The sequence below is a fragment of the Maylandia zebra genome, linkage group LG18 (assembly GCF_041146795.1).
Source record: "Maylandia zebra isolate NMK-2024a linkage group LG18, Mzebra_GT3a, whole genome shotgun sequence".
NCBI lineage: Eukaryota > Metazoa > Chordata > Actinopteri > Cichliformes > Cichlidae > Maylandia > Maylandia zebra.
In genome coordinates, this window is record NC_135184.1 from 8,007,787 (window position 1) to 8,034,905 (window position 27,119).

Genomic DNA, 27,119 nt, shown 5'->3' on the forward strand with positions numbered 1-27,119 from the left:
GGATACAGAAGTTCATTGTGTTGATAAAGGATACTTAAACATGCAGACTGGAGAAGCTGACCACCAAAGATCTGATTGGTTAACAATCTGCTCTACCTCCTGAGCCATAGTCAAGAAAAGTCACTCTTACAGTGGGTAGCTAAACATAAATGACAATGACTATTTTAGCATGGTGATATTAGCATATAGCTAAAAAACAAAACAAAACCTGAGAACAATTATCTTTGACTGAAACATCCAGAAATATTTAAGTTCTGATAAACTGGACGGGACTGCACAACACACTTCAGCCACCTCTCTCCCTCTCTTATTTTCTCTCTGCCCCCTCCTCCTCCTCCTCCTCGCTTGCCTCGCGCTTGAGGAGATCTCTCTTGTAGCTGGAGAGGAGAGGTCGACCGTCTCTCCTCCAGCAGCCGCCGGGCTTCTCTGCAGCCTCCTGCCGCTTCATCATGGATCTGGGGACTAAAAGAGTCGCTTGGATTATCGCTCACGTCGCCCTGCTTCTCTCCATCTCTTACGGGACAACCGGAGAAGGTGAGCCGGCTGTGCGCGTCTTACTTTTCCCGGAGGATATGCGGGGAGTGCGGGCAGCGCAGACCGCACAGAGCAGTGTTTAATTTCTTTTTGGAAAATCAGAGTTTCTTGTCTCTGTACTGTGTGCAAATGTGTTGAGTCTGTTGTTTGGTGAACTTGTTGTGATGATGAGGAAAATGTGGTGCTGCTCTGAGAATTGGCGCGCCTCTGTTGCGCATCACTGTACCGAAGTGGTTCGCTGTAGTAAGAGTGATCAGATCTCCTCTTGTTTACTAAAACTCTATCAGCATCAAAATTACACACATAAAGTGAAGTCGACCTTATTTACAATGCAGATTTTCACCTTTCCGACTTTTAAATATTTAATCCTCACATTTTATTCATGGTAAAATATTTCCTCTTAGGGAGCTTGGCCACGAAAACGAGGACGGTGTTGCTCTGGAGCGGTATCAACATATGTATTTTAATCTAAGCTGAAGACGGCAGTTAATTTGCTTTGCATGCTCTAAAAGCACATTGTTACTTCATAGTTAATTTGGTGTTCAGTACACCGTGACGATCATCCTGGAACTGAGCCACGTCTGTTCGTACACACACGCACATCTGACAGGAGTCAGGTGTGGGAGAGAGAAAAATGTGGAACGCAGATCGGAGAGACAATTTGATTCCGCAACTTCTTTATCTAACTGAGCAGTTATTTTATAGCTCAGGTCATCTGTAAACGTGGAGGCAGGTCTGAGATCGTCCACATTTCGCTGGAGTTAACGAAAAAAGAGGAAAATGGAGACGAATTGATGTGAATCTTTATGTGTAATAAGCCATTGCAATTTTTAACTGAAACAGATGTAAAAGTTCTCTCCGTGGTTTTATTCTCCTTTTCCACACTTCCCTGATATGAGACCAGATGCTCTATTTGTTCATTCTTTTCATGTCTTCTTCTTCATTCTCTTCCTTGACTTTTCTTAGCTGAAGAACCAACACCATCGTCTTTGTCCATTTTCAGTATTTCATTCTTGCAGTCTGCATCCTTGTAGCCCTCTCTGTGACACTTTGTGACACATCTTTATGATAATGTGGCACATTACCATAAAAGTGACAAAGGAAGCAATCTGCACCATTATTTGTGGTTCTGCTGCAGTTTGATGGAAAGATGGTCAGGTGAAAGACAGTAAAGAGAGTGAGTTGCAGACAGATTCTTTCTTTCTTCTGTAGCTGGATGGATGAGGGGGCGCAGGTGATGTCAAGTTATCAGATCCACTATACACTACAGCTTCACCAAAATAGCTTAATTTCCTCAGCTGTTCTGCCGTATCATATCCTTTCTGCTCCTTTTCCTCCCGCTGCGCCTCTCTTCTCTTGCTTAAATGCACTCATGTCTCTGCTCATTTCTGTTCTCTCTCTCTCTTTGTCCTCCTGTTTGCTGTCAGCTTCGTCTCTATACAGCAGATTTCCTTTTTTCGTCTTCTCGCTCCGCTTCTCTCTATAATGCCATCTTGTTGTGCTCCCCATTACCTGGGTCTTTGCTCTTCAGCTGCATCTGAATAGAACGGCTGCTTGTATCGTGTCACTTCCTTCCTCTTTTGATTTCCCCACCTGCTTATTTTGTCAGTGTCATGGCCACATCACTTTATTTTGCTCACTATTTGTACTCTTTCTCCTGACACACTCCTTTTTTGGGTCATTTCTGAAAACTCATTCCGTGTGCTTTTGTTCCTCCCACTACCATTTCTCTCATGTTGTAAAAAAAAAAAAAAAAGCCTTTTTACAGCATTTCACTTATCAGTAGATAGAAATATATCAATTTTCTGTTGGTCCAGCTTTAAATTGTTTTGGCCCCTCTTTCTCTGCCTGTCTCTCTCTCTGTTTGTGTCGCACAGCCTAACCCAGCAGCACACTCATCATGCATGGACCATAAACCACAGCAGCGTAATAAGTTAAGACTGCAGGGGCGGAGGGGGGAGAGAGAACACCAGCTGCAGGTTTTAGACTTAGCCTTATATCTACATCTCCACCACCCCTGGAGATGGTTCACTGTTCATTATGGCTGAGGTACTAAATGACAACAAAGTAGAAATACATATTTTAACAGCCACAGATGGTGCTCCAATGACTTGTTAGCCGGAGGAGTGGAGCGCTGGGTTTTGTGTGATGAGATTCAAGAAAGTGAGTGTGTGAGTGAAACAGCAGGGCCGCAAAGTCACTGCGCATTTAATCACCTTTTGATATCAACAGCGTGACAGAGTTCTGTGTATTTTGAAAAACCTTGTTTATGAAAGTAGAGCAGTGAAGGGCAGGTCGTGCAGTCTCAGCAGAGACCAAACGTATTACTAAAAGGTTTCATTCAAATCACAAAATCTGTCTCGCATAACAACATCAGGCGCTGAAACTTCATTACTTTTGATTTCTTATGATTCCAAACCAATAAATTGATTCTTGGTACCAAAATTGTTTTTAAAAATATTTTTTATATTTTCCCTATATTGGCTTCTCTTCATTCACTTGCTGTCAAATCTAGAATTGAATTGAGAATTCTGCTCCTTACATTTAAGGTCTCGAATAATCAGGCCCCATCTTATCTTAAAGAACTCATACTACCATATCATCCCAACAGAGCACTTCGCTCTCAGACTGCAGGGTTACTTGTGCTTCCCAGGATATTTAAAAGTAGCATGGAAGTCAGCTTTCAGGCCTCTTTTGTGAAACCAGCTCCCAGCTTGGATTCGGAAGATAGGCACCCTCTCTACTTTTAAGATTAGGCTTCAAACTTTCCTTTGCGACAAAGCTTATAGTTATGGCTGGATCAGGTGACCCTGAATCTACCCTAAGTTATGCTGCAATAGACCTAGGCTGCTTGGGGCTTCCGATGGTGCACTGAGCATTTCTCCTTTTCTGACCTCTTTTCACTCACCATGTGTTTATACATCGCTCTGCACTTAATTATGAGTAATTATTCATCTCTGGCTCTCTACCGCAGCATGTCTTTTGTCCTGTCTCCCTCCCCTCACCCCCAGCCGGTCACGGCAGATGGCCGCCGCTCCCTGAGCCCTGTTCTGTCAAAAGTTTCTTCCTGTTAAAAGGGAGTTTTTCCTTCTCACTATCGCCATAGTGCTTGCTCAAATGGGGTCGTCTGATTGTTGGGGGTTCTCTGTATTGTTGTAGGGTCTTGAGCTTACAATATTAAGTGCCTTGAGGTGACTGTTGTTATTTGATGCTATATAAATAAAATTAGATTAAATTGAATTGAATCAAATCTCGAAGGTAAACAACTGAAACACGATTACTTTTAATCATATCTGGATGAGTCTGTGAGGTACTTAGATAAATTTGAGCTGTAGTCCCTGATTAACTGACACAATAACTGCAAACAATTTCCACAGCTGTTTCTACAGCTGTCTTTTATTCTGTCATTTGACAGTTTTTCTTCTTTTACCTTCTTCCTTTAGAACTTGCCACAGCAGATCATCTGCCTCCACCTCACCCGGTCCCTTACATTTTTCTCTGTCACATCAGCCTTCTGCATATTGTTGTGGAAGTTTTCCATTTAAATAAAGCCTGCAGACGAGCAGTGAGCGGTAGCTAACATTCTTTAATCCAAACACACAAAGAACAGAAAACCAAGCTTGTGGAGAGCCTACATGACTGCGGGGCAGACGTTCAGCAGAGTCTCTCTGAGCCTAGCATGGCTCTCAGTTAAATACCTTCTTCAGGAACAAAAGGCTGTTTCACACCTTAAGGTTCACACTCCCTTGCTACCTACCAGAGTCCTCAAAGAGACAAAAGACTCTTCCTGTGGAGCTGTCTGCTTCCCCCAACTTCCTTACTACACCCCCACCATTTGTCTTAATGTATGAGTATGAGACTTGTTTAAATCCAGTGGCACCAAGGCATTATACAATAAAATAATGTGATTAATACAGAAGTAAAAGAAATTCCTATACAATCCCACCCTTTGATTCTTAAATCAAGAATCACATTAATACCAGAATTTCTTTCCTGACATTCTGTATATCATATCAACATTATTGTACACTTAAAGGAGTTTCACACTGTGTATCCTCACTTCACTGTTCTCCCACCACCCTTTGTTCATCTTTAATCTTCCCCACAATCTAAGCTCTCACATGCAAATGGAAACAACAATGATCCAGAGGAAAGGTCTTCTCCAGAGTGTCAAAGTACTTTGCATGGCAAAGTGAAACCGCATTAGGTGGTCATTCTCATTCTCAGTCACGGTCATGGCTCCTGGTGTCTGTGCCATTTACAGAGTCATAATTCCAACACTGATCTCCCTCTGCGCTCTCACTTTTGGAGCTTGGCACGCTCTCTCCATCCCTTGATTTCTGTTCCAACGCCACGGACGATTTAAGGCAGAGCACGTCGTACACCTTAGTTGTCTTCCTCAACGTCAACATCGAAACTCTTTCATTTTATTTTAAGATTTTGCTGTTCAAAATCTCCTCGTGACAATCCTTTGGAAGCCCAGTGGTGCAGCCCAGTTGTGCAGCCCACTGTCGTTTGTCAGCTGTCCTGGAGATGGTCCCTGCTTCTCACTGGTCCTCTTGAAGCCTTCTCTCCTGGTCATGGTCTACATTTGCACCTCAGTCAATCCTTCCATATCCCTCATGTCACGGTCTCTGCAATTTAAAAATGAAAACTTCCCCAGAAAACCCTCTTTTGCCCTATGTCAGGTTATCACAATTAGACATGCACAATAAAGTTGTGCACTGTCTCTTAAAAATTCCCAGGGCTTCTCCCCTGGAGTAGTTTCACTTCAAGCCCTGTCGTAAGAAAAAACATTAGCCAGCGGTGTGTCCTGCTGTAAATCATGTGATTAGATCCCACGATTAACCCTCTGCGGTGGAAAAAGTGATGTAGATGTTAGCGCAACACATCTGTATGCACACTTTCTCACAGTGACCTCTGCACTGTAAACAATACAAGGTCATGAATAACACACTGCTGGTAAATTCACAAAGACACAGAAAGTGGCAATTAAAAGGTTAAGTCAGCACGGCCCAAAAGCTCATGCAACCTGTTGCTGTCATCTTTCTGCTCCTGTAAAAAGAAACATACATACATCCACCCTTTGGTCACTCGGGGTGGAGGTGCAAGCTTGCATACTGATGTCAAGTCAGTCAAGCATTTGTCAGTCCAGTCAGTCCCCGTTTTTTATTTGCTGACAGTAGAACCTCTCGTGACGCAATTAGTTTCTACTGCCAGCAATGACGTCATTTCAAAAAAGAAAAAAAAGAATTTAGACTGGATTACCTCGCTGAATCCTTTTTGACAGGGACTTGTTTTTTTGATTGTCCCAAATAAGTGGCTTTCTCCCGAGCCCATTTTAATTTTGGAGAAGCTCACTTGCGATTGTTCAACATGTTGTGTAGCGCTTTCGATCCCGATGTTGCAGGCCTGCTTGAAAAAGAGAAAATTGCCAAACAAAAAATCTCAGTGCACTGTTAAAAATCAAAAAATATGAAGGCCTCTTTTTAGAAGTTGTCTAAGCATACTCTCTTAGAATGATAGATCAAAACTGGCAGGTTCAAAGTGGTACCAAAAAAAAAATGCATCAGTAAATCCCCAAAACATTCATCCACCAGTCACACCTCACACAACAGCAATATTCTATTAGATAATGAGTTTTGTTTTCCCCCATGTACCCAGATGTGTGTCACGATAAGACCTCCCTCACACATCAGAAACAAGAAACTCAAGAATCTATTAGTCTCCACTCATCTGACCCTCCTGCATCATTCTGTTTGACCCCTGCTATGATTCAATCATCCTTCCCCAAAAATAATACTAGTTCACTAGTCTATGTATCACTTCTTAACCTACTGAGTGAACCGGACAAGATGATGGTCACAGAAACGCATGCTTAAAATACTGTTTGAGCTTCATGAGCTTCATTGCATGTGTGTTTGTGTTAGTACGATTAATGCATTTTTCTGTTTGTGTAATTTTTGTGTACCTCTCCTCTTTGCGGTGCTCCAGACACTTTTCAATTCTCCACGCAAGGCAGTCGTTTTTTCTTCCCAGTTTCCTAAACCCAAATTTTTACCATCTGTTATCTCCAGTGCCAGTGGCTTTTGAGAAACTCACAATACTAAAAAAATGTCATCATGTTTTTGGAATCGTTCTCTTCAGTTTAGTTTCCATCAATGGCCAGGTGACAATTAATGCTATTTTTGGCACTTGTTTATGTCAAAGCAGTAGACAGCAGGTTTATCAGAGTGGTGAAATTGAAACAAAACAGCAAAATTGTTGTTTATTAGTCACTGTTTGAGTTTTCGTCTTTCCTTGCAAATATTTTATTTATAACAAATATCGAGCCAAGCAATAATGTGAGTTTGTTATCAAGAGAGTTTCTCATTCTGTGAGTGAACTTGAACTGCAGTTGGCACAATTGCCCTTGCTCTATTTTGCAGCCTTGTTTGGGTCAACATACTGTAGTGGCCCATGAATGAACTCCACCTCCTGCAGGTTGGAGTTAGAGTGGCCCTTGAATTTGCTGCAAACTACTGTCAGCTATTTTGACCAAAGTGGCTGAAAAACGCTGTAAAAAAAGAGATTCCCAATCCCACAATTATACATGTCCTTGAATAACATTATCGATAACAGAGTAGGTACTCTGGCACGGACCACTCTGTTTATCTCTTTGATCTAATTGTACCCTTAGAAAGTTTTCATGTTTCACTTTGTTCAGTTTTATTTTGTGTGTCCTTAAGCACAATGTAGGAAGTATGGCACAGCCCTGAATATATTTCTAGATTAATTAGAGGCTTGTTTAATTAATTTTGATGTTTTATTGGGACATAATAACTTGCCAGTGTTTGAAAAAACCCTCAGATTTCCTGGAATATTGCTTTTTGTGGATAACAGTTTTTTATCAGAGCAAAGCTTTGGTACATGTGAGATATATCCGGTTTGGTTATTTAATTACATGGTGCGTCTGTTACTGTTAGCAGCTGTGAACGCCACAACTAAACAGTGTTGTACCCATATCCAAAGATTTATTAGCAGCTTGCCAAAGGACAAACCAACTGAGGAATGTATACAACTGTATTAAACTCTGTTATTGATTTGCTGGCCTTGATTTCCCCATGGCTGTTGTGTACTAATAATGAAACACAAAAGCCTGTATTATTCAAAGCTGGGTGTGGTTTCAGCAGATGCAGTACAAGCCATCTCTAATTAGTGAATAAATTCCACTGGACACTGTTCAGTGTCTAATGTCCTGTCAACCAAAAGCAGTTATTATAAGGATCAGGTTCAAAATTCATTTCCCCTCTTCTGTCTGTGTTTACTCCCCCCCTGATGTTTATGTCCATGTTGCTCTGCAAACCCAGGCAAACTACTTAAGTAGTTTATTTTCTGATGGGATTCATTACTCATAAAAATCGAAAAAAAAGTTGGTTTTCAAACATCTGGTAAACATATTTCAATTCAAGCACGGATATTTAACCTTAACAAGGAGCTTGGTGGTTCTGTGTGGTGTTCTCCCTGGGTACTCTGGTTTCCATCTACCCCAAAGACATGGCTGGTGTTGGATTAATTGGTCTATCTAAATTAGCTGTAGTGTGAATGTGTCTCTGACACGGTTTGACTGCATAGCACTGTAACAGAGCTATAATGTAGAAGCATGAAATTTGTGATATTTAACTTACCTGGAAAGTGATGTGTAAGACTAAGGGGGCTGAAGGGCGTTTTCCCTTTAGACATCTATACAACTTGACTTTTTGTCTTATACCTAATGAAGTGCCTTGTTACCTAAATCTAACAAACAGCCACATGGAAGAACTATAACCCAGTTCAATAAACATGACTCATTATATGAAAGTTTTGATCAGTTTGCAAACTGCTTTGAGTCTACTACAACAGTTACAAAAGCATAATTTTAGAGTCTGAGACATTTCTACACAAACACACTCATAACAACCTTTTTATCATCTAGTGCTGTGCGCTGAACAGGTTGCAGACCCAAATGGAAAGTTTGAGAAGCCAGGTGTGAACTCACATAATAGCTTTAATGCTGCAGCTTCAAAAACACATAATATAAATTAAAGGGACCACTAGGTGAGGCGAGGAAGTAAATGACATGAGTCATAGGAAGCACAGGAAAGCTGGAAGACACAACTGAACAGGAAACACGAGCTAACATAGAGCAGAACAGGAAGACTAGATAGGGGAACATGGAAAGACAATAGGACAAAGATAAGATGGGGACGCAAAGGAACACATAAGGAAGTAAATCAGGATTAATGAGACAGGGGAGGCAAAACTCAATACCAAGCACAACACCATCAAAATTAATCAGGAAATTACTAAACACAGAATCAAAGACAGGCGAAAATTAGACAAGGCATGAGAACACAAGGGAAGAATGACAGGTCAAAGAAGGAATACGAAACAATCTTAACTGATAAAAAAAAAAAAAAAAAAACACAAATGAGAAAACTAAGCAACATAGAGAAAACAAGAACAAGACACTGAGGAATAACACCTAACTCGGCACAAGGGATTGCAAGACAAAAACACAAATGGAGCTAGACCAGACATGGGAACAAAAGGAATTCAAGGAACACAAAATAAACTAAAGCCCAGAAGTAAACTAGGTGTGAAACAAACCTTTAGACTATTAATAAACAGAGAAACTAAGAAATGCAAAGTTTAAACAAAACTCAAAACACCCAGGGATTGTAACACTTTTGCATGTTTCCATTCTGAAAAAGAGATCAATTTATCCGTTGCACTTCCTGGAAATTCTTCTTCATCCAAACTACGACTGAAATAAAGCAACCAAGATATTCAGATTTTAATTCTTGCTTTGGCTCATTTCAGAAATTATACAACTATAGAAGACATAAAGTTTACCTTCCACAACCAAACTAAACATCTTGAGTAAAGTCGCTGGTGTGCCCTTTAAAGACAGTTTCAATCTGCTATTTCCTGTGATGACCATGGTGTAGTCCATCTGGTTGATGAGTGTTTCAGTGAATAGGTGCATATAATAATTTATGCATGTTTCTCTTCTCGGGGTAGGTTTAAATTAATTATATTGGCCCGAGGTGTTTTAAGCAAACATGAGGTTAAGGTTTATGTAAGCACATTAATATGAAGATGTAGCTGCCTGAAGTGAAGGAGACACTTCTGACCTCCTGCTAAATGCACTAATGTTTCTCCTAGGAAAAGAGGACACTCCCTGCCTTTGCTTCCTCGAGCCGAGGCTTAAGATTACGGTGTATTCACGGTCTAAATGCTTGCTAAATGGCTGCTTAAGTGCAGAATTAGTTAGAAAGCAGAGTATATAATAAACCTTAAAATTCTTCAATATGTATTTATACAACCGGATTAGAGGGTGAATATGTAGATGCGAGCTGGGCTGTTTGGAATATTATACAACAGACTCAAACTCGTACAAAATGATTGAATGAGCAAGGTGAACAAATGAAAGAAAGCAAACAGCTTTCCAAGAAGGAAGAGAACAGCTAAAAATACAAGTAATGATTTTAAAGGCTATCTAAATCTACTGTCAAAGTTGATTCCCTGTAAATGGATTTGGACTGCCATCTAAGAGCCACAACCAGAGGGGAAAAAAACAGCCCATGGCTTTCTCAGTCCAGTAGCCCAAGTTGTCCTTCAGCCTTTTATTCCCTAGAGAGTCCCCCCTATTGTTCATCATTCATCTAATAATTGTCCATGACTTCACTCCACAAGTCATTCGTTTCAGTGCCATGGGCAAGGTCTGGCTGAATCTGTTTATCACAGTAAATTGAAAGGCAATATCGTATTTACTGAGGGTTTCTGATGTTTTGTTCTTTCTTCACTATAGCTACCATCTTTCAGTTAATGTAATTTGTTTTTTAAAAATAGCATGATTATTGATAATAAACAAAATCTTAATATGTGCTTATTTACTGAGCGTTAGATAATTTATCTGGTACTACATCTTAGACTTGCTGCAGATTGGTCACTTGTAATTCAATTCAATTTTATTTACACAGCGCCAAATCACAACAACAGTCACCTCAAGGCGCTTTATATTATAAGATAGACCCCACAATAAAACATACAGAGAAAATCCCAACAATCATATGACCCGCTATGAACAAGCACTTTGGCAACAGTAGGAAAGACAAACTCCTTTTTTACAGGAAGAAACCTCCGGCAGAACCAGGCTCAGGGACCCCGACCGTTGGGGTGAGAGAAGGATGGCAGGACAAAAGACATGTGGGGTAAATGTGTCACGTTTGGTCACATTTTATTAAATAAGGCTTTAAAATAGTGACTGAGGACATAACATTGTACAAACTTTCGAAAAATGAGTTGGATTAAACAAAGTATGTGCCTTTCTGTGCTAAATTAATTTCTTTATAAATAGGGAACTAAAATGTAACTGTAACTCCAAAACATTCAACATGATACTTTTGTTAAAACACTAGAATTAAATCCAAAGGTCTTCATTTAGTCACATTCTGGCTGTTGGATTCTACGCATTAATTTGCTGTGGTGGTGTGTAGAGGCAAAATAATGAAAGTCGGGTCACTGTCCAAATACTCATGGACAAGTTGGTCCCATTTGACTGTGGGTCTTATCATTTTAGGCAGTGTAACATTAGGAATGGAAACATATTGTAGCTTGTAGTCACAGCTGGGAGTTGTAAACATAATTGCACTCTTTCTCATCTCTGGACTTTCAGCTCTGGATCATGTAGGTGGTGTGGGAACAGTGGGAAGAAATATGGAGTCAGCTTTCGATCAATAGATGGGTCAGCTATGATAACACACACCCTATTATTTATTAACGTGACACTATCTTTCTTAGCCGCCTCTGAAATAGTTTTTTCTTATCTAGTCAGTCATTAATCATATTACTCATCATCCACACATGAAAGACTGATGATTGCTCTCACTTTCCCAGCTATCATCTTCAGGTATGTTCACAGTCTTGTGCTTGCCTTCTACTTCTCAGTCTCATCAGTCTTTCTTGAGGTATTTATCTCCCCGCAGAGCTGATTTAGAGCCACTGGAGTGTGCTCTATAATCATAGCCTAATGACAGATAATCTCAAGAACACTAAATGACTTTAATCCTAGCCTAATGACAGATAATACCACCACACTCCTACTTTACGTGTGTGTGTGCGCGCGCTCATTTGCATTTTTCCTTGGCGTTTCAGCGATGGTGACTCACTGGTTTCTCTGTGTCCTCAAGGAGAGAAGTTTTCAACCTGAAGCTGTTATTAGTTGTCAGTTTACTTTCTGCCTGCTGAGAGAAGGAAAGGTGTCCTCTCCTGTCGTAGCTTCAAAGTCAGTTTGAAAAGCTATTTGGGAGTCAGACGTTTTGTCATGTGAAGCAGACTCCTGGGAAAGTGGAGGTAATGTTCATTCATATTCAATCTGGTCGTGAATCTTTTTTTTCTTCTTACCACCTGCTGCCATTCTGTGCATTGATCATGCTAAACTGAGGTAGACACCAAAAAGAGTCTATTATGCTTTAGTTATCTTGGCAGTAGTTTTTGCTAATTACATCAAATTAAAGACAGCATGGTGTGGTAATTTATGCAGATAAGTACTCAGATATTGAATGCTGATTGGTAGATTAAATTAAAGTTTTTCAAAAAAAGGGGGGGTCATTTAGGCTGTGGAGGCTCTAGGGGAATATTAGGGAGTTGTAAATGTAAAAGTATACCGTATCTCTTTCAGTATTAATACGATAATGAAAATGCAGAGGATGGTGCTGACTCAGCAGCATATTTCAGGTGTGTCGCAGTCTTGACTCAAGGGAATTTACTGCTTCTCAATGAGCTGCTTGTTTGCACAGAGAAGAACATAAACATAGGAATATTGAAAAAAGTGGCTGAGAATAAAACCTTGTCATGGATTCTTAATGGTCATTTATGTAAATTTGTGCAATATAGAGTCATGAATGGGGTATGATGGAGTCAAGGTTACAGAGGAAGCGAGAAACCACCAGCCATGAATCTGGATTTAATATCATAAGAACCAGTAAGTGAGGACCTGACAGAGGATTAAAGTGCAGTCATTTGACATTAGGACATGGTGGATGGGTTTATTTTTTATTCCAAGGCCACCCATAAGAAGAAACCTGGCTCCCAAAAACAATGAAACCATTTATCTTGTGAGGTAATCATCATCCCAGAGAACTTGTTGTCACTTTAATAGTCTTCTGGAAGTGCTACTTCTACTGAGGTCTGTCCTTCTGCCACGGCGGTGCAGACGTTTTCTCTTCATTCTTTCGCTTTGGTTTTCGCTGTCAGGTAACTTTTCATAAAGCTTTGAAAATGTTTGCATACGTTTAAAAAAAGCATGTAAATATGCATGTAAAAACACAGACCTAAATGCAAGCATGACCAACAGTATAACCAACGTGCATTGGTGATGCTTAGAGTAACAACAATACAACCATACTATTAAATAATAGCTTACATCTACAGTTATTTCCAAAATCTTGTGCCACTCTTCATTTTTTTTATATTTTGCTCCCAAGGAGCCAGACTTTCTCGTCATTTTATTAAGTGGCCTTAAGCAATACTTCTCCCACATTATCCAGGAATTTTTTTTGTGCTTTTACACTAATTTTTATTTTTATTTTTTGTTTTCAGAGGAATTGTTTTTCTTGTTAAGCCACTTAACACTGACCTATGAAACATTCAAGAATCAGAAAGGCCAGGGATGAAGCAGAGAACCACTGTATACACAAAACAGACATCTTGGCAAAGAACCAGTTTTAGATATCTTTAGGAACTTTGTTGCAAGAGCACAATATTTGTATTTTTGCACAAAAAAGGTGATTCCCAAAGAGCTTTTGCATATGTCAGCACTGTGTTCAGTGTGTCCTTGAAAAATTTGGGGAAACTGGACAAGATGAGAACAAAAGAAGAAGTAGCCGGCGTACAAAACTACCTGCAGCAGATGAACAGCAGCTGAACCCAGCTCAGGTCCTGTGTCAGCAAAGACTGGACACAGGACCTTAGATGTATGTGGTCCTTCAGTTGATCCATCTACTATTTGCCAAAGCCTCAATAAAAATGGTCTCGGTGGAAGGTTTGCTATTAAAAAGCCAAGGAATGGAAACAGTGTGAAAAGGCTTTTAAGGCCAAATGTGACTCAGTGTGAATTAATTATTGTTATATTCCTAGAAATTAATACTTACAAAACTTGAAAACTATAAATGTCCTTATGGGCCCAATAATAAGAATGCATAAAATAAATTTGTCTCGTGTACTAGAGTAACAACATATACAGAAGCTTCTCTAGACATTTCAAAGTATTGTTTTCTGATTAGTTATTGTCATCATTTATGTTAACCCTCCACTACTAGCAAGCTGGAAAATGAACAACTACTCTGTGACAGTTGTGTCATTGCCTTTACCCTTACTTGAGCCCAGTAGAAAAATGATGAAAAACTGGCTCAACATCGAGTCGCAGAAGGAGACAGGTGGTGTCACTGAGCTCTGGAGACACAGACCGCTATGAGAATTTTTAATGTCACATTTTCATGTCTTTCCCTTTGCAGAACAGGTTTCACCTTGAATTCCAGCGTGTTGGTCTGTTAAAATGGTACTTATGACTTCTGCATTATTCTCCACTTTTGCAAGGCTAATTAGCGAATGTGTGTTCAGCGTCATTACATATAGTAACTTCATGCCTCACGCTCCTAATTCGCCCTCGTTACAAAAATAGATGCTGATCACAGCTTAATACTGCCACTGCTGTGTATTTTTTATGAAGTCAGTACTGCATGACCACAGCTCTGCAGCCTGCTCCTCTGATATTCTGCAGCGACTGCTGATGAGAAGAAGCACGGCCAGTCAGTTTGTATTAGAGAGGAGGACAGAGCTGAGTCAGTGGCCATTAAAGACAGAAGGGTGAGGCTGAATTTCAACACAATAAGACAGCGGTAAATTAGAACTAAGCACTTTGAGGTGAAACAGAAGAGGACAAAATGAAGAGATGGGTAGTGAGAAAGAGGAGGAATGAGAAGTGGGGAGAGCTGTATAAAGTGTGGAAGGATAAACTTTAGGGGTCAGAGTCTGCAGGCTGTCTGGCTGGAGTATTCCCTCTGTGTTTCTCACAACTGCAGTGACATTTTCCTCTGCCTTTCCCATTTTATCCCTCACTGATTTTGCTGTATGTGTGTATGTGTCACCATCTGCTCTCTGGATGCACCCCCTCACTTCAATAAGATGAGCTGACTTGACTTCAGGAGACGAAGGAGGAGGAGGACAATGACAGGGAGGATAGCAGCAGTTATGACAGAAACTAAGGAATGAGGGTCAAGATATGTAGAAAAGGGGAGAAGAGCAAGGAAAAAGGGGAAAAAATAAGTATAACGTCAGTTGGGAAGTAGGAGGGTCAAGAGAGGTGAAGTAAAGAACACAGAGGTGAAAAAGAAGACATTGGTAGAATGAGAGGATAGCTTTGTTCAGACCTTAGTACATTCCTGTCTCTCTGTAGTCATATTGTCAAATGGCTCTATAATTTAATCCCCTGCTGGCTTTTAGTAGAGTGTGCCTGGGTTTTCATGTTCAGCTCTTTGTTTTTGCAGACCCCTGCAACTTTGTGTGCGTTTGCCAAGACTGCACTGGTATAAATATTAATGCCTGGGCATAAAAAAATAGATCCAGCCATATAAGAAATCTGAAGACTGAACCGATTTCAGACTGAGAATATTACTGTTTCTTTCTGTATCTTCTTTCTAATTAAGTCACCAAAGAATACTGCATTTCAAGTAAAGACCAGGTTGTGCTTCAGTAGAAGGTAGTTAATGGTTTCTCCCTTCACTGCCTCTTCGGGATCTAGTTAGCTTCACATTCTGGGCTAGTCTACTCAAAGTATTATAATACCCCAAGCTTAGCGTTAGCAACCTATTCAACACATGTCAAGTAACACTTTTGGGGCGACCACCTTCAAGTGCTTCTGGACAGCTTACCTGATCTTAATAAATATAACTTTAATAGAATATGACATTTATAATACAATTTATTTCTAAATATAACCAACAGAAGAGGTGAATGATGGATGAATCCAGAGTTTCTGCAAGTGTATTACAAACCCTAGGACCACCAGGCTGTTAATGAGGGTTGTTTTCTATTAACACAGCCTTGTGAAGTAGGTCTGTAGACAACCTATTACAGGGGTGGCTGTAGCTCAGGTGGCAGAGCAGGTCAGCCACTAATCAGAAGGTCGATGGTTCGATCCCAGGCTGCCTCCTGACTGCATGCCAAATATCCTTGGGCAAGATACTAACCCCATGTTTGCCTACACAGCAAATTCAAAAGTGTTAAATGTTTTGGTGTTAATAGTCTTCTTGCAAAGATAGAGTTAATTTTACTCTAAGCAGAGTCACATTCTTTTAATGTAACTCTGAGGTGTAAAATGATAGTAGTTAAAATCGAGTGTTAAAAATGAGTGTTTCTCTGTCAAATCTGGAGGTGTTAAAATGGAAACATTAACTCTTGACCTCTTAACTCTGAACTCCTAGAGGGGCTATGACACCAACAGAGTAAATTCACAGACTCCGCCCTCAGCACGGCTCCAATCGAAGCTGTAGTGAAGCCGTTTCAGAACATTTTGCTCTACATATTTGAGTTGTTTGCCATGCTTGGTAAGTCATTTTTTCAAAGATTGTTTCAATTATTATTATGAGCTTTTACTTCTGTGGCTCTTTGGAGTTGAGACAAAGCTGTGTGAAAGGCATTAGCCATGTTGCTCGCTGATAGCATAATATTCTGTTTTAGCTAGCTGAAAGGTATTGTTTGCGGGCAAATACCACAGCCTTGAAAAAAAGCTTGCATGTGAATTTTCAGTCAAACTTTTGGTCAAATACACCTAAAACAATGTCTAGAATGTGAAATGTTGGTATAATGGTGCTACTTGAAGCCTGAAAACGATCGCCCATAAAAAAAACAAAAACGAGCAAACAGCAGTAGCAGACGTCCTGACTGGATTCTACGTTAGCATAGATCGCTCCAGAGTTTTGTGCACACGGTTTAGGTAAAAATTAAAAAGGTTGAGGTTTTACATTTAGTTCAGTATTACCTGTTGCCTGTGTCCTTGTCTTTTGGGAAAATACTTTACACAAGTAATGGCTCAAAGAGGATTCCTTTTTTTTTTTTTTTTTACTGTGCTTCAATTGTTTACTGGATTATTTGTGCCATTAATTAGTGTCAACTAATTTTTATTCGATCTCCGCACAGGATATGCTTGTGAAGATGGAATATGGGGGAGAGCAGAAGTGCGTTACAGTTCCACAAAGTGATGAATGAAGGACATGCATATTGTATTGAAGAAATAAGTGATGAGAATGCTGTTATTTGCATTTACCATGTCAGACCTTTTGATAAACAAATTTCTAATGAAAGTGAGAACATGTATACTGTTACATCTTTCAGAAAATGTTTTGAAATTGTGGTGCACAGTTCAGAATAAATGTTTTTCAAAAACCATTGCATCTTTTTAGTAAATGTTTATTTCCAAAAGAAATTTCTAGAAGTTCAGAACAGTAAAATTCCCGCTTTTTAGAATGAATTAGAAGATAACTCTTACGTAGTTAAACTAAAATACTCTTTGAGAGTTAATATATAAACTCTTAACACCAAGTGTTAAATTATCAACTCCAGACAGATTTGGTGTTTAACACTAAATCAGAGTTAACGTACCAACTCTCCAAAAAGAGTTAAATTAACACTCTCTGGTGTGGACCCATATAGACACTTTAATAGTGTTGAAATCAAATCCGACAGTGTTAATTTGGACATGCTGGATTTGCTGTGTAGTGGTGGTGGTCAGAGGGCCCGGTGGCGCCAGTGTCCGGCAGCCTCACCTCTGTCAGTGCGCCCCAGGGCAGCTGTGGCTACAATGTAGCTTGCCATCGCCTGTGTGTGAATGGGTGAATGACTGAATGTAGTGTGAAGCGCTTTGTAACATTTTGAAATACCGAAATGCCTCAAACTTGCAGCATGTTAAGCCAATTTTAAAAGTAGCTTGGCCACATTGACGTCAGATATCAGCTAGGCTTCCTCGTGACTTACAAAACTGCCTACGATTAAGCCAGACTCACTGACAGATGTTTTTTGACTATAGCCATAACATTCACAAATGTGATAGTCACACAAGAGAAAACAGTGGTTAGAGCCTGTGACATTAACAAAATTACTGCAAACATGTGCAATGAACTTGCAGTCTTGTTGCCTTTGAAATGTTTGCTTTGAAGATGGAGAAGATGTCTGCTGTTGTCTTCAAAGTAACATTGGTGCATTAAGACAGCGATAAAGCTGCTAACACTTTGCATTTAAATAGGGTCAAGTTGGCTGTTAAATTGTGATAATAACTGTGGTAAATTGTCAGAAATCACAATTTTTTTGCTGTCAAAATACACAGATGTACAGAAGTCAGGCCATGATTGTTTGGAGGTTGCCTATTCAGTGCAATCACCATGCGACCACCAATTTTTACTGTTTGCGAAGAGTTTTCAGTCTTATTTTTACTCTAACATGACAAAGCCATAAGTGAGCAATAAGTGATTAGACGTCATTATTTAGAGTGGACAACCATTGTGTCACTAAACATAACGGCTACATTTTGTGCCTCAGTATTTCTGCAGTATTTTATGGTTTCCTGAAAAGAATTAGAACTTTTATACGAGCAGATTTTTGGACTGACAGCGGAGTCTGTTATTTCTCTCAGTCGTCAGGGAGTTGAGAGTAGCTGCAGGAAGTTTTCAAGTCTTGATCGCTCATATTGCAGCTGTGTGATAAATTTCATTCAGACATACCAGGAAACAAAAAATTCAATTTCGGTGAAACACATTATCAACACAAAGATAAAATACTTCAAGCTGGAGTGAAAGATTAAATCTAAGGCAGGCACAGAACAAATGTGCGCAGTACTGCTCTTGAGTGATGTCATCTACAGCCCTCTGCTCTGTAATTACAATCATCATCACCTGGATGAGCATTTTTCTGAGGAGGAACTGGAGTGCTTATTTGGTGTCAAATGGGTGGTTTAACATTTTATGTGTGTGCTTCTCTGAGTTTTGGATTTTTCAGCTTGCTATAGAGTCAAAAAGCAACCGTGGTCTCTCAGTTATTTATTATTTCTGAGCAGTGGTGAACTTGAGTCTGTCTGCATTTGGATCCTCTGCTGCCCACACTTACATTGTCCTATAAAGGCTAAGTCTGAAAGCTCTGCCACACTGGTCACAACTTTGGACCAAATCTCTTCGCTAGTCAAAGAAATCAAACTATTCTCTTTTTCCCCAAGCCCTCGAAAAAGCTGAGTGAGGCAGAGGACATTTGAGAACATCAAATTATCTGCAAAGAAGTTTTTTTTGAAGAGCACTTGCTGTTCTAATGACTCCCCGGGGGGGATGGCTGTAAAGTAAAACTGAAGAGATGCTGTGACTGCAGCTCTTTCTGTGTTTTAGTTGAGGTATGAAGAGGCTGTGCACAGGCAGAGAAAACGTAGCTGTTATGCACCTTATATAAAACTCTGACATTAGCAATAAGTAGAAAATTGTTTGTCCGAGGTCATTTTTTTTTCTTTTTTGTGTTGCACTGGCCGCTGGAGTTTTGGTCACGAAGAGATAAGAGTCTTGTTCTGACTCGTGGCAAAGTGTGCACAGACAGGCAGGGTGGCTGTGTAGTAAATATCAAGTTTCTCAGCTTGGAGAATGCATTCTTTGCCCTGTTTGATTTTTGATTAGATCACTTTTTTCCCCACCTGAGGATTCTTCCTCTTGCTGTTTTGTCAGGATCAGATATAAAACAAAAAAAACATAGACCTATAAAACAGTAAAGTCCTCTGTGTGTGTGTGTGTGTGTGTGTGTGTGTGTGTGTGTGTGTGTGTGTGTGTGTGTGTGTGTGTGTGAGAAAAGCGAGCCTTTATTTGGGCTGATGAGAAGAGTGCAGAACAAAACATTAACAGTGGCAAGGAAATACTAGAAATAACTATGACGACTATGAACACGATTTTGCGCAGGAGCATTGTGATGGCCAAACCTGAGGCCACACTCTAAAGTCAGTAACTCTTCATTTCTTCATTTGAACATATTGAAAACTAAAGTGTGTTACTAAATGTATTGATTGGTTTGGATACATTTGTTCTATTTGTAAGCGTGCACAATGTATTCACACCACTTCATTACTTTGATTTTTGACTAAACTTTGTCTTTTTATTTCTTACCTGCCATCATCCTTGGGAGTTGGTGGACAAAAGATGGCAGCCAGGGTTTGAAACCATTAAATGCAAAGAGGGATAACTGGACCACACCACCACTTCCTACTGAAGGGGAGAATGCGTGTTTTCTTTCATTTAAAAACAAAGTATTTGAGTTCAGGGTTTAATGGGTTTTGATTTTCTTCTTTAGTGTTTAGTTTATTACCAAACTAGATTGTGCTGCATTGTTCTGTGATTTATGATTGTGTTTTGTTTAGATACCCCTCATGTGTCACAATGGTCTGATCAGCCATTATATAAACCCTTGTATGTCATTTCGTGGAGGTCAGTTATGTTTGTGCGTGCAGTCATTTGGTTTGTTAAGTTTGCAGTCTTTGCCTGAGTTCAGTTTTGTTTCTTTGACCTCTTTTATGAGCTCAACATTTATTACTTTTGTAAATATAATTTTTGTGGGTTAAATAAATGAAAACCATATTTTTCTAGTGATTCCTGGGACTCCTCCTGTTTTTCAACTTGGTCCATCACAAGCATGAAAGAAACTACAGAATACAAACATGAATTAAAAACATGGCCATGCCGTGAACAGAATCATGAAAACCTTAAAAATCTGGAGTGACGTGGAGGGTGGGAAAACGGACGACCTGACAAAGGCTGACTAAAACACAAAGACTAAATACACACAGGTGGCAATCAGGGGAAGTGGAAACACATGGGGAAACAGCTGACACAAATTAACATCATGACCCAACAGGGAAAAGTAACATTAACACTTCCCTGCAAAAGGACACTTATTCAAATGATCATCTTGTTATCAAGAAGCTGGGACATTTACTACCCAGTTGATCTTTTGAATCAGGTGCATTTGAGCAGGGATCAGGATCTTCAGGACAACCTCTGTGTTTGGGGGTGGCTGTTGTGTAGGAGGTAGAGCAGGTCACCTACTAATTGTAATTGTGGTAGTTCAAGTCCTGGCTGCTCCAGTCTGTATGCCACTTATCCTAGGGGCAAGATACTAATTGCACTGGAGTGTGAATGTTAAATAGAAAGCACTAGCATGTGCAAATAACTAGGAAATGTGTATGCTAGAAAATAGATAAGAAAATGAGTATGATTTAGAAAATAGAAAAAAGTAATTGTATGAATTGGAGAATGACGCATGTTGTATAAAGTGCTTTGAGTGCTTCAGTAGAGTAGAAAAGTGCTGTGTGTGTGTGTGTGTGTGTGTGTGTGTGTGTGTGTGTGTGTGAGAGAGAGAATGTGCACTCTTGTACAGTTAGGGTCATCCCCTCAGTGAGGACAGTGAACTTTATGTGAGTGACAGTAGGTAAGAGTGGAACCCAGAAACAGGTTCGAGGAACATAATGATGATGCATGTGTATCATTGACACACAAACACAGTTATAAAGTTATTGGATTAAGTGCTTATAAGAAAAATAACTTGATGTTTGCTTAATTTTATTCAATTCAATTTAGTTTTTATTTATATAGCACCAAATCCCAATATCAGTGCTTTTAAGACACTGTACCGGTGTTGGTGCTAAACATAAATACAGTGGTCCCTTACTATAATGCAGTTCACCTTTCGCGGTCTCGCTGCTTTGCTGATTTTTTTTTGTGTTTGTGTGCGCAATTATGTATGCTTTTTTATTTTTAATTTTTTTACAGTGCATTTTGTTCTGCGTCCCGATCGGCTGCAGACCACTGTCAGTCAATCTCGTGCCGTGTCTCCTGTATAGTACAGAATGCGTTCAGCTTGTGAAATTTACATAACTCTTCGATCGCTAGCAGTGTGACTGTATGTTTGTAAGTTTTCTCCCCAACAAACACAACACTGTCGACGAAACGTTTTGCACCCTCAAAGACACCTGCGGTAGCACCCAAAGGGCAAAGGAAGATGCTAACCATCACACAAAAAGTTGGACTTCTGGACATGCTAAAGGAAGTTAGAAGTTACCGTATTTTTCGGACCATAAGGCACACCGGATTATAAGACGCATTAGGCGAAACAAAACAGTCAGAGTCAAACGTTACTGAACTCCTTCTTCTTGCTTTCTGTACTTCAGTACCATTGATTCATTAATGTTAAATTGTCTTGCATCTCCTCTATTCCCATATTATGGACCTGAAAACAGGGTTTGATCTTTGGTTTCATTCTATAAATCTGGGTACTTCGCGGATTTCACCTATTGTGGGTTATTTTTAAAACCCACAATAAACCGCGATAAACGAGGGACCACTGTATATACAGAAAACTGTGACATTTTGGTACCCTCATAGCATTAAAAAAATCATGCCATAGAGGGGCTTTATTGTAAAGTGGAAGCATTTAGGAACCATAGCAACTCGGCCTTGAAGTGGCATACCACCTAATAACAAAATCTGTATACAGGAAGTTTTGTGGCATTGACTCCATGGCTGAGGAGCTTCGGTACATGGCCAAGTACTTTCCAACATATACAGTAATCAACTGCCTCTACAGTGAGTTTCCTGCTGAAGTGCTGATGGACGACTTCACTGTCTTGGATTGTAGCTGAGGACTGTAATCCCCATTCTGGTCCTTGTCAAAGGAGCTTGCAAAGAAAAGCGTCTGGACTTCTTTAAGTTGCTTGAAGACGTTTCACCTCTCATCCGAGAAGCTTCTTCAGTTCTAAGGTCAAATGGTGGAGAGTCCCAGATATAAACCTAGTGGGAGTGACCCCCCACAGAGGGACAAAAGGACCCCCTGATGATCCTCTAATCGCCTGAGCCAAGGTGTGAAATTGGGTGTGGGACCCAATCAGCTAGAGTTTCGGGTGTGTTCATTGTGAAACCTGGCCCCACCTTGTCATGCGAATTCCGGAGGTCAGATGGCCCAGGATGTGAGTGGGCGTTAAGGCGTCTGGGAAGGGATCTCAAAACTGAATTATAGATGGCAGAGAGTTGACAACCTGACAACCTGTCATCAGGTTGTCGACACCAACTCTCTGCCACATCCTGGGCCATCTGACCTCAGGAATTCGCATGATAAGGTGGGGCCAGGTTTCACAATGAACACACCCGAAACTCTAGCTGATTGGGTCCCACACCCAATTTCACACCTTGGCTCAGGCGATTAGAGGATCATCAGGGGGTCCTTTTGTCCCTCTGTGGGGGGTCACTCCCACTAGGTTTATATCTGGGACTCTCCACCATTTGACCTTAGAACTGAAGAAGCTTCTCGGATGAGAGGTGAAACGTCATCAAGCAACTTAAAGAAGTCCAGACGCTTTTCTTTGCAAGCTCCTTTGACTACGATGACCTGGATGACTGAGAACCTTCACAGCCATTCTGGTCCTTATTTTGTTAAACTGCCCGTCCTATCGAAGTCCAATGCAGGAAAAGGAATGTCATCCAAGCTGCAGTCCAAGACGATGTTAGTGTGTCCAACCACAGAAGAGACCACCGAATGACCTAGAGGACAGCCACAACAACAACCTAGTAGGCCTGCAGGGAGGGAAACTTGAGATGCTGAACTTTCAAAATTTGAGAGAGAAGTTTAAACTGGCAAATCGATTTTTTCTCCTCTTAGATATGTGGAACACTGATGATGCAATTTGTGGAAAACTGTCAGTACTTGTTGACCAGTTTAGAGAGTTAAGTTGAGTGATACAGCAGAAATACTTTTTACAATATTAAGTGAAACTACACCCTTTGTGGTAAGGGTTAAAAGGGAAATTATATCTATTGTATAAAAGTGAATCCTAAAGGTCTTTTTCCTCAGTTCCTAGTACAGTCCAGGAGTTTGCATCCTGTCTGTCATCAGGTTGTTTTAATCTTGAGTACAGTTGGTGGATTAACTGTTTCTTATGTGGTTAGAGTTTTAGCATAATGGACAACACTATAGATCAGTGGCCTGTGCTGAGTATGTTCTTTAAGCATCATTAACTCTAATGAGAAAATTGCTTTTTCATTTTTCCTTTTAAACCCAGAGTGTGTCATTCAGTTTAATGTCTCACTTTTAAAATAAGATGCCTCGGTGATACAAATATCTGGGATCCTTTTGACTGAATGCTAGAGACAAATTACATTTTTCTTTCTCTGAAGATGTGTTGATGTTTTCAATTAAGAGTCAAATATATTCAAATCATTTACTTACTGCAGCTGACGGATTAGATTTTTTATTATACACATTTTCCCCCGGAGCCATCAGTACGAGTGATTTTGCCTGCAGCATTCCCTCTAAATCTGCATAATTCTGGCATTATGATTCACAGTGAGTGAATGCTTTGGGTTTCAGCTGCGGTTGATCTGAACCCTCGAGAAAATCCTGTTTCTCAGCAGTGTCTTTCAACTCTTCTGTGCAGTAGTTCAAGTACGATAAACCCTGCTATTTAAAGATGAATAGATTTTAAATGTTGCTTTGTCATTGTGGCCGCTTCATTTGGTTGAATCCTGTATCCCACAATGACTCTCATGTCATTATTCATTGTGGCATGTCTCAAAAAGGAGGACGATTGTTCTCTTCTTTGAAAGGCAGTGATATGTTATAATGCAGACTGCCTGTGCATTAGGATGGAGTTTGTGTGGGCTGTATTATGATGTTGACACGTCTGTTGACACCAAACGAGAAGGCCATTACGGGGCTGATTATACTTATGATTTAAGCTGATCAGACCAGGAAAAAGATCTAAAATTAGCATAGCGTGTTTATTGGTTAATGAGAAGCTTAGCAGTTTTAGCCTGAATGCACCCCTTGCATGCATATGAATAAATACATTCAAAGACAAATTATCACCTTATGCCACTTTTCAGTATCTAACCACTACTTTAACAAGACTCTGGAGTGTTCACCGTGATGTTACCTGGTACTTTTAAGGAAGTCCGAAGGGTGGAATTTCAACTGTATCCAAAACAAGAAAAATATTCAATATGTAAAGTTTCAATAAGGCTTCCATATGCTGTTTCAGATAGTACAGAGGGATGGCTGAAGTGGTTGTTTATATGGAGGGCTTGTTGACTGGTGTACATGTTGTTATGCAAAGGAATGGTATGTCATCTGGGAATATGATTTGACTGAAATCAGCTACCAGCTTTATCCAGAACTGGCCAACACAGCCTGCAAAACACCTGTAAAACTCACTCTAGAGTTGTTCGCAGGTATATTTTGTTGCTCTTGGACAGAGCTAGCCTAGCCATTTCCTTGAAGTTTTCATGCTAAGCTAAGCTAGTGCATCCTTATACTGGGTAACCTCTACTGTACGAAAGCACGTTTGACCCCCAAGGCTACCTTTTTTGACTGCTGCGATCTGGCATTTTGTTGTGAAGCACTTTGTGATCTTTGTCTTGAAAAGTGCTACATAAATAAAATGTTACTATATTTACTATGTACCGTAACTGTAGTGTGATGGGTTAGGGATGGGAATTGATAAGAAATAAGTGATTCCGATTCCATTATCGATACTGTCATATCGCTTATCGTTTCGATTCCTTAGTGATTCCCATTGGCTCCACTTTCAGAGTCACCACCATCTCTAAGCAGCGTATCAAAGACATTACATTCATGGAAATTAATTACATGCTGCATGGTTGAATGTTTGGAGGTATTTAACGTCTTTGTTGTGATCAGTGTTGGGGTTATAATGTAAAAAAGTTTTCACTTTTCTTAGTAGTAACGCAGTACATTACTTAATTACACCCAGAATAAAGACATTCATCCTGGGATCAGCATTCACTCAGGCTTAACATTACTCTGTGTTTTATGGCTGGCTTGCGAAGAGCCGAAGTTGTGTTAACAGTATGATTCAGTTGTTTTTGTCCTGGAGCAATCTCCATTTTACCATCCCGCCCTCATCCTTTTGTGCAATAAAAATAAAAGAAATGCCCATATCCATGCTGTAAACTGCGCCACTATTTCCCTACTCTGACACATGAACTGAAATCAGCTGATCATAGCGAGAGTGCAAGAACCGATAATCGGGATCGATAGGCAGGCAGACTAACGATTCCAAGGAATTGGACTACTCGATTCTCGATTCCCATCCCGAATGATTGGTAATGGTGCCTAAGCATGACTCTCCATCACTGTGTCAGTTAATAAATTAATACAGTGCATCACAATTTTCAAAAATTACCACAGTTAAGCAACAAAATACATATTATAAACTCATTCAGCTCTGCAAATAAGAGCACTTTTAAAAGGTGAACAATAGAGAGAGGAAGCACGAGTGAGGAGCTGAAACTCCGAGACAAACTGAAGCACACTTTGGCCCAAATCATTAAGCACAGTGTGAGAGTTGACCAGACGAGGAGTGGGGAGGGGGTCATTCATGCTCAGGAGTAGTACAAGGCAACAGAAGCCATTGTGAGTACACCACTAATCCGCTGCCAGCCTCATATACAGTACAGAGATGGTATTGATCTTCTCTTAGCCAAAAGCAATCTTGTTTACAAGAACTGCCTCTAGATTATGCAATGCTATACGAAATGTTTTTGACCTAATAGGTTTTATTTTCGGTCATATGATACAAATACCAACTTCCTGTCATCGTTAAAATTTGTTGTCATTTATTTTTAACATTTACGTCTGTAATTCAGACTGTGGACATCATGGGACGAACATTTTAAGTAGCTGGACAAAAATGAGAACCATACCATGAAAGAGAGCTTTGTGTTGAGAATGAGTGTGTTCAGCATTTCTACTGATTCTGCTTCATTCTTGCTGCAGAGAATAGAGTCCATTTCCATCTTATCAGTATTTTGTGTTATTTCTTTGTCTTTCCTGCTCAAATTGCAGAATAAGTAAAAAAAGACTGTGTCTGGTTCCCTTGTGGTGCAGGGCAGGTTATCAAAGTCTGCTTTCCCATCCACTGTGCTGTACTGTCATTTTTTTTTTTTTTTACTATAATCTGCATAAAAAATTCTGGTTCCTGGTGTGTCTGCCAGCATAAATATAATACTGTAATTTGTAGAAGGCTATGGTAGAATGCAGTACCCCAAATTATGTAAAACTGCATTGAATTACTTATTTTGGGCATTTGTAGCTACAGTGCGGTTGTTCTGTAGATGGCACGGTAGGTGCCATATGCTGCTCTAAAGCCTGATCAGCTTCTCTCATCTTGTGCTATTAATTATGTGTCAAAGCAATGCTAATTAAACCAGGAGAGGAGCGCTCCTGCCATGTCCTTACCTTCAGGGTATTAGTTAGCACACTACACTGCTCTGCATTTCAATTAATCAATTAACAAGTCGGGCCACAGGCAGCTTTAGAACAGATATTGGCTGCTGTTGAATAATTCAACAGTTTTAATCAGCTTGTTCTGTCTATCAAGGCCGGAATATAAATCTTACATAATGTGTAAATGAAAAAAAAAAAAGAACTGTTAGTGTATTTTTTGTTTACTGTTCATCTTTAGGGCATATGTAAGC

The 27,119-nt window shown here is 40.0% G+C and overlaps 1 protein-coding gene across 2 annotated transcripts in view; it reads left to right on the forward strand.

Annotated features, from left to right (window-relative positions):
• The first annotated feature begins 324 nt into the window (after positions 1-324).
• Positions 325-27,119, forward strand: part of LOC101472388 (contactin-associated protein-like 4) — a 125,636-nt gene continuing 98,841 nt past the window's right edge. The window contains exon 1 of one of the 2 annotated variants that reach the window (XM_076876757.1): positions 325-534. In XM_076876757.1, coding sequence (XP_076732872.1) covers positions 450-534 — 85 coding nt within the window. In that variant the 5' untranslated portion in view covers positions 325-449. The remainder of the gene's footprint in view (positions 535-27,119) is intronic. The other variant, XM_014410202.3, reaches the window with a different exon arrangement.